This window comes from Myxine glutinosa, chromosome 2 (genome assembly GCF_964187855.1).
Source record: "Myxine glutinosa chromosome 2, kmMyxGlut1.1, whole genome shotgun sequence".
NCBI classification, from domain to species: domain Eukaryota; kingdom Metazoa; phylum Chordata; class Myxini; order Myxiniformes; family Myxinidae; genus Myxine; species Myxine glutinosa.
In genome coordinates, this window is record NC_136262.1 from 235,486,850 (window position 1) to 235,495,632 (window position 8,783).

At 44.0% G+C, this 8,783-nt stretch overlaps 1 protein-coding gene across 1 annotated transcript in view; it reads right to left on the bottom strand.

Moving 5' to 3' along the window:
- The window catches only part of LOC137420735 (uncharacterized), a 43,000-nt gene extending 34,605 nt beyond the window's left edge, over positions 1-8,395 (bottom strand). The window contains exon 1 of the mRNA XM_078772372.1: positions 4,984-8,395. Coding sequence (XP_078628498.1) covers positions 4,984-8,395 — 3,412 coding nt within the window. The remainder of the gene's footprint in view (positions 1-4,983) is intronic.
- Between the last annotated feature and the right edge of the window lie 388 nt (positions 8,396-8,783).

Consider the following 8,783-nt stretch of genomic DNA (forward strand, 5'->3'; position numbering starts at 1 on the left):
GCTGAGAGTGTGAGCATCAAATTTGATTGGTGGAGATGGCAAAATATAATATTTTGTCCAAGTACTGCAAAACTGGAGGTTTCTGGAAATTCCAACAGGGAGATTTGTGTTCTGCAGTGTTCAGTATGTAATTAATTTGAAATAAAATAAGCTTAAAGGCTGTAGAAAAAAAAAATTCCAAAGTTTACCGCAGTTGATGCACCCACCATCTTTTACACCACCTAATTTAACACGTTAAATTAGTTATTCGTGCTTGTTGTTTGGACATCCTTTATGACATCCCAATAAACAGCAAGGTTCCTGTTTGGAATGATTTTCAATTTTTTTGGACTGTCAGACTAAATAATTAATTACCTTGGTCCTCTCTGCGCATGCACAATCGGGATGAGATTCCATAAAATTTGCCAAATTCAGAGTCAAACTAGAAAGGCACTCAGTAGAGAGCATACCTCCGCCAGGTGAACAGTTTACGTTTTGTCTCCTAGAGTAGATCAGAAAATCACTACAGAATAACATTTAATCAAAATCATTAATCCACAACTTTTTGAGATATCCTGCTATATATCGTTTTTGGCCCCATCTCCCAATGGTGAAGAATCACTTTAGAATTAAATAATTCTCATATCTGAATCCATATTAAGATCTTCACCAAAATAGAATCTATTAGGCCTTGTCACACACACAACCTGTCCACCAAGTTTCGTCCAAATCCGTCCACAACTTTTTGAGATATCCTGCAAGTTTCGTCCAAATCCGTCCACAACTTTTTGAGATATCCCGCAAGTTTCGTCCAAATCCGTCCACAACTTTTTGAGATATCCTGCAAGTTTCGTCCAAATCCGTCCACAACTTTTTGAGATATCCTGCAAGTTTCGTCCAAATCCGTCCACAACTTTTTGAGATATCCTGCTTTGTATTGTTTTTGGCCCCATCTCCCAATGGTGAAGAATCACTTAAAAAATTATACTAGCCGGATTCGAATCCGGATCTTCACCAAAATCTAATCATTTCGGCCTTGTCACAAACGCTGCATCTCTGCCAAATTTCGTCCGAATCCGTCCACAACTTTTTGAGATATCCTGTTCACAAACAGACAGACAGACAGAGGTGAAAACATAACCTTCATTCACCTTCGGTGGCGGAGGTAAAAACTGCTGCAAACTATAAAAGTAAATTGAAATCAAGTAGTTCCTCGATCACAGACTAGTGTCTTTAGACAGACAAACAGACAGACAGATAGATAGATAGATAGATAGATAGCCCACAGGCAGCGGACGGCACCATTTTTTGGGCCTTGCACTGTGGGGTGGCCCCTCGTTAGTGTTCCACCCTCAACCAGGGCCCTTTGTATCTTACCGCACCACAATGGCTTGCAGTTCCTGGCCGAACGGCCCTGATGTTGTCCATTAAAATGGCAGGTGCCACAAGTCCTTCATCTGGCCTCGCCTATACAGAAAGTCTTGCACAGTATTCCTTACCTTATTCTGCTCGATTGTTAAAATCACTGCCCCCCGCCAGTGCACATATTACATAAAACTTTTCTCTGACAGATCCCCAATACAAGCATAATTCTACCCTACTCGAGCACATAGACAAAGCTATTGTTACCACGTTATAGCTATGGACTACCACCCCTAATTCTCCCCCCCCACCCCGCTCGCCCCCTCCACCCCCCGTCCCCCTCACCATTTTTTCAGGACAACATCGCAAAACCTCAACACCTCTATTGTTATTATAAGACAACACAGTACACTTAAACCATAAACCAGTTGAACACTTTTGTCTTGATTTTGTTACTTTTATTCTGTTACTGAAAAAATACAAATAATGAATTTTGACCACAATTTCATTTTCTTTAAAAATTGCTCCTTTCCATCCAAGTTTAAAGAATTCAAGGACTCCTCGTCATAGTGTCTCAGTCATTCTTAAACCCCCGCTATATCCCATGTCGGGTGTTTAAAAAAAAAAATGTTTTGGCAATGGTAATCCTGTTTAACGAGTCCAAATTATATGCTCAGCATAACATAATTACTACCTATGTAAGATGCCAATGCCCAGGTAATGAACTCGGTATACAGTTAGCATATTTTGGATGAACGTGGTTGTTTTAAAACCGTTCTTCATAAACAAAAGTTTATAGTGGTTCCAAAGAATGAAGTTCTTGAACATATAACTGCCAGTGATATAAATTCATCTTACAAATTGCCAAGTTGTACCCAAAAAAATTTATTGAAAAAGTTTAGCAAATGCACCAGTTTAACTTTACAATCGCACTAAAATACGCAATTTGGTGTCTGTCTGTCAGTCTGTCCACTACACATTTGGTTGTTACTTATCCAATCTCAACCAAACTTGCGAGGGGGACTCAGGGACACATGATGGAGGTTGGAGGTTGTAGCAACTTAACCTGCCGCCCTCCACAAGGGGGATTTCCACCTCGGACAAACTCTATGTTGAGGTGTATAGATAGTTCAGCGTGATGTTTTGTGAGGCACAGTGCCTCCTGCAAGTAAAAATTATTACAACCACACAGTACTCCTGACTTACTACTTACTAATTACATAGTACAGTACTTACTAATTCTGTCAATTCTTTCCTGTGCATGATTACCTTTTTAAACAGTCGCCCCTGTTATTTTTTTTCCAAACTAAAACGCTTGGAGTGGCCCCGTGGTGGTCCATTACCAATAAGCTGGCTATCGCTTGCTAAGCCAGTCGTTCCTTATCAACCGCTTCAATGGAGTGTTTGCTTAAGTGCTTAAGCCACTTGGCGAGCAGTCTACAAGCTGATTGGTGATGGAACACCCCTCGACGTCCGAGGCATTATGTGCTTATCACGTTCACCACAGATTAACGAATCCGAGCCGTCCCAACTTGCTAGGCCTCTAGGTAAAGGGCTCAATTTAGTCTTAACACACAAATGATGTATCTCATTGCCTGTCCGATTATTCTAGCCACAAGATTTTGTGAAATGTGCATGGATTGTTTATAACAAGCTAGTAAAGAGCCCATCAAATATGATGGGTTGGAACATTTCATTCAACGGTGCAGCCTCGTGAGCATGCCAACGTCTGAAGCCTCGGCCTAGTGTCAGGTGTCCTTATATCTTCTTTATTTATTAGACATCATACGAACGTAAATGAACACTTGTTTTTACTCGGCGTGCATTGTACATCACCTGCAGCGAATTTCACCTCCCTGCTCCTTGAATTTATTATTTAAAAAAAAAAAAAAACGCTTCTGTACACCGCCCTTGATACTCTGTTTGCAAGCCACCGTCTACAGTTTCAATAGAAGAGACATAATTACTCTTTTATGGAAAATGTTTTTCGACTTTGTTTTATCCTCAAAAATAGACCTTAGTAAACACACATTCGTGTTAAAAGATTGGTCTTTAACCCTCTGGAGTCTACAAGCCGAATTATTTGGCTCTACCCGCATTCAAATGCATTCAAATTCAAATATAGTAGACTCCAGAGGGTTAAAACCTACATTATGAAGGGGGACAGACATCTGCACAAACACACAAACTGACATTGTGCTTTATATGGTAGATAATGGAGCCTCAGATGTAATTTCTCCTGGCCATGGTTTCACGTTTGATGTGCAATATTGCCCCTGACACCGTTATGGCCTAATTGTGACCTTTATTTGATGCATTACCCTATTCGTAACACACATTCACTTCTAAGCTGTCCAGCCTTGGTTTCACATCAATGGTTGGTTCATCAATGTGTGCCGTCCCTCGGATCGACGTTAAACTAGAATACCGTCTGCCGGAAAAAGTTGGTGGACGTAAAAGAACCCACGGTGTCCTTCGTGAAGAGTAGGCGAGCCATGAACAAATTCCAAATTCCTGATCCAACCTTAGTCGAAGGTGAGGCCTGGGCAACGGGTTTGTGAAAGACTAGCGCCATACTTCCCATGTCCACCCCGACAAGAACATGGGAATAATTGTGACCATAGAAGAATATTAGTAAGAAGAATGTTAACCCACTGCCACCTCCATATCCCCTCTAGTCGCTCTCATAAGGATTGGGTGTTTCGAGTTATTCAAAAATAGAATCGGTGTTTTTACATCTGATGCAAATATTGCCCTAAAAATAGTAAAGCTCTCATTTAAATGTTCTGTGATTCTTCTTATTCTTCTAAATTGTATGCTGTACAAGACTGCGATTGGCTGGGGTGAGGCCATGCTGCTGATGCAATGCCCCCTGTTATGCCCATCATGTTATGCCCATGAGGCAATGCCCCCTTTCAGTTAGGGCAGACATTTGGAATTGGCCAAGGTGCCAGCGATAGCTCGCCTACTCTTAATGAACGACACTGTGAGATGCTTCACAGTTCTTCATCGGAAGTGAAGTCGCAGAAAAGCAGAATGGCACTGCATGCTCACCGTTTGGGTACAAACCAGGTGAAGTTCTGCTCAATACTGAAATAGCTGTACCGTCTGCATTGCCTTACAGAAGTTTAAATTACAACTTTAACAATAGGCCATTGTGCACCATTTAAAAAAAAAAAGGAATTACATGGGATGAGCTTATACTATTGGGATCCACATGAACTGTGGAGTGCAAGTTGACTTAAGGATTATGCAGTCACTCAACTAGCAAATTATCAAAGTACTTCAACAAAAAAATTAAATCACAAAATACAACTGTCGTATATAGTCCAGCTATTTAAACCTCATTCGTCTCATCACCGAATTGAACTTTGTCCTCAAGGAGTAACGTTGAGTGCCACGTCAGGGATATACAAAACTATACGAGCCACACGACTGACTTTTCTTTGAAGGCCCAAAATGCTACCAGCACCAGATGATATGCAGACCCTGCAATTAAAGTTGTACATTACTTGCGAATGGAATACATTGTACTATTTGCCCATTGGGCACTTAAAATGCAACTAAGCTTTTTGTAAAAATAAATAAATAAATAAAAATCCTACAAATCTTTCTTTTTATCTACAAATCTCATGCACAAACCTGATAAAGCCTGGGAGAGCAACCACCTCCTCTTCCTGTGCTTGCTCCAAGCAATCTCTTCTTTTGCAGAACCAGGGAGACTTTCCAAGAATCGCTTCTTGTGCGACACTCTGCCACGACAGTTTGGATTCTTCAGTTCCTGACCGCTGTCGTAAATTATCTGGTTCTTTCCCCTCTGCTCCATAAAGCCATGGTATATATTCTCTCCATCCCCATTTCGGGTCTCCTCAATGTATTTGAGGCATCCTTGGGTGTTTTTTACTTTCCCTGTGGCCTGATGGCTGATAGGTTGGTTACGTCCAGCATGGCAGTTGATGCGCTTTGATGTCCCATTAGTCCTCGGTGGGCAATTTCCACGTTCTGTCGCACTGCTGCAACGTGTTACATCCTGTGGTGGAGTTGGTTGCGCTCCCGAACCATATATTGCTTGGTCTTGCAATTTTGTTCCACTTCTCTGATATTCCGGCACGTATATGGCCTCCGGGTCACGATCCATTTTGGCTGACCTTTGCGAAACATCTTGGCGTCCAGGAACCTGGGTGGGAGGATACGATTGATGTTGTTTGGCAAAGCAGTTTTTTTCATGTGCCAGCGACGGTAGTAGGGAGATCATGGGTCCGGTGTTGGGGAATGATTGCTGTGCAAAGTTGTGCGGGGCATGTACTGCAGAAGAGTACTGCATGTGCGTTCTCGAAACGTGACCACCAGGCACAAGATACATGGGAGTGCATGGGAAACTAAGAGTCTCGTGGGGTCTTGGGGGGCCAGAACATGGTGCTGAAAATGGAAATGCACAATGGGGCATCCTGTGGTGGTACGCAAAATTGTCGAGTTTTTGGCAATGCCGACTCTTCATCGTTGTCCCACCAGTTAACCAGGGATTTGACAAGGGTTTCCAAGTGGATACTAAAGTTCGAGGAAAGCTGACTTGGAAGATAGTCGGTAGTACACAACTTTGTTGTGGGAAAGGTAGTGCCATGTACGATATCTTCAGCTGGGAAAATATCTTTACCAGTTCTTTGAGCCTCGCAATAAATTCGTGGGAACACCACTTGTTCACAGCTTGCACAAGAAGGCTTTTTGGCTTGATCTTAGAAGGCCGGCGAGCTATTATCTTGGAATTACCTTGTTGTAGCTCATATTGGGAACAGGGAATCTCAGGTTGAAAATGAGCTGTTTGTCCTAAAGTGCCATGTTGACGCCACAACACTGTTGGCTCTCTTTCTCCCCGTTCTGAAAAGCCATCTGTGCCAATCCCACTGTCACTGGAGGCAACGCTGGCACTCCTCGGTGACACGCTTGCCATCTCGCACCCTGCACCGGGCATCAATCCCGGCACGCACAGTGGCCTTGAGGGTCGTAACCAACTGGTAACAGTTTTTCTAGCTGCTTTTGTTTCGTTCGTTGCACGATGCTCCACACTGCAAGGCAATTCTTCGGGTTTATCCACCATCGATGAAACAGAAGCGCCTTGGGAAGTAGCCGCCTTGTTGGAAATGGCTTCGCGTGCTGGCGAAGTGCTGTTGCACACTGAATCTTGCATCGCTGCCGCGGTTTGTCCCTTTGGTTTCCGCCCCCGTTTCTTTCCCATATAAATCGTTCCTCGTTTGCTGATGTTTACCTGGTAATTGGCTCTGCCACTCAGTCCAGCCATGTTTCGCCCGCTCAAAAGGAACCGATTCAAAATCCTCCTCCTCTTCAACGAGTTCATTTTGTTGATGTTCCCAATTTGAATATTATCCAGCATCTGCTGAAACGCCATCGCTTGACGTTTTTCTTTCTGCCTGTAAATGTCATCACTTTTTACCATGTGGTTTGCAACAGGCCTGGAAATGTGTTTCCTTTTTAAGCTTTCGTTTCTTTTTGTTTTTGAGTCTCGGTACTGTGTGAACGATGGGCTTGTATGCATGCGGATAGCTTTCGTTTGCCAGGACATCAATGGAAAAACAATGCTCGGACTTGTTTTGACATGTAGTTTCTCCTGCTTTTTCGCTCTGCCCCGTTTTACTTGTGGCCAGTGATCCCTGTTATTTGGAGTGCTTTGAGCTGGAAGGGTTCCTTTAGCACGTGCCCGCTCTTTCTTTATAGGCAGTCTTGCTTTTTTCACTGCAGTGCTCGAAATGGACATATTGCGTATGTTGCCTTCCTTGGCTTCGAAACCACGTCGTTTTGGTTTCTTGGCATTCAAGTCAGGGAACTGCAGAGATGCCTCATTTTTCATGCTTGTAATCCCAGGAATGGAAACCGTTGGGTGAAATGCTCCAGAAATATTATTCGCATGATCTTTTCCTTTGTACTCACCCAACGGGCTACAGCGTTGTGCAGTTCTGCCAGTTAGGCCAGGAGAAGCCATTGGCAGAGGGCTTTGCAAATTACCGTGAACCTTGTGGGCATTTGAATGTGGAGCTGTTTTTGAGTAGTCAGAAGATGCCAAAACATCAACACTTCTCTTGGTTCGATTCAAAAAGGAAACCTTCATTTGTTCCTTTTTCAGCTCGTGCTGCAATTTGGTTTTCTTATTCGAGGATCTCTTCCCTCTTTGTACACGTCGCCTGGGCCTGTGCACAGTGCTGTGCAGCTTGGGCTGCTCTGGGAATCCGGGATGCTCATCCACAAGGTCACGCATTCCTGGTGTTTGTTGTGACAAAGCAGGGCACACTGACGATTGAGATCCTGTCGAGAGGTGTTGCGACACAGTTTCAGAGTCCTCGCCTGCTCCAGAGACCATCCTTGGGAATGCATTCACCTCAAAGTTGTGCGCATAGCCCCTGTAACCTAAACTTCCATCGGCTCTTAGCGTGAGGCCTCCTTCCCCCGGCTCTGCCTCGCTGGCCGTTTCTGAGATTTCAACTACTGGTGCCGTCTGAATGGGAATGGGAGAGTCGGCTTCCTCGTTTGGGCAAGGTAATGTGGTGCAGGGTGGCTCAGCGACAGTCACACATGCCAGCAACAACAGTCTTTCATCCTGCATGCCTGGATGCAAACAGTACCTCGTGTGCGAAGCCCCTTCTTTCACTGGATAAGTGGCCTCTTCTTCACTGTTGCTTTGAACAGCTGTTACCGATTCGCACTTCGATAGCCGTTTGCTCTCACAAGGCGAGGCAGTGATCTCTACAATTGTCTCAACATCCTGATCCTCACACAACTGCTCATCTTCAATGTTCAAGAAACCACCTGAAGCCTCTTGCAGAAGAATTTTTGCATCGTACCTCTTGCTCTCATAATTGCATTCCAAACCCCTCTTGCCAGGGCCCATCGCATCACGTGACCCATGCGAGCTGTTGGATACGTTTTCATCTGCTTTCTGTGCTGCTGCAGCTTGTGGCTCAGCCAGTACAATTTCCCCATAGTGTTCAGTCGTTGCACAAATGTCTGCCGGCCGGCCTTCCTGCTGAACCTCGCTGCTCGTCATAGCTGATGCGGAGGTCTTCTCAAGTCCATGCCAAGATTCCTTTTCAACCGCAGTCCTTTGTTTCAATTCCACACAAACACCTGCTTAGAATCTTCGGAAATGGCAGATTGTCCTCGTTTGGTGGGGTAGTCCGCGAAGCGTGCTCGTTTTCTCCGTAGACCTGTGGTCCTGCAACACAAGAGATCTCCATTAGATGGCAGCTCTTCAAGTATCAGTTCAAGGTCATAAGCAGGAAACGATACAAGCGGGACATCGAATATACTGTTTCTTTATTACTTCACTTTGCCAGGTCAAAATGTAATTTATTATTATAACTGGATCGTTTACTTTCAACTGGTTACCGTTTGCCAGTTTTTAAACCACTGTGTACAATTCGACTCTCATCCAG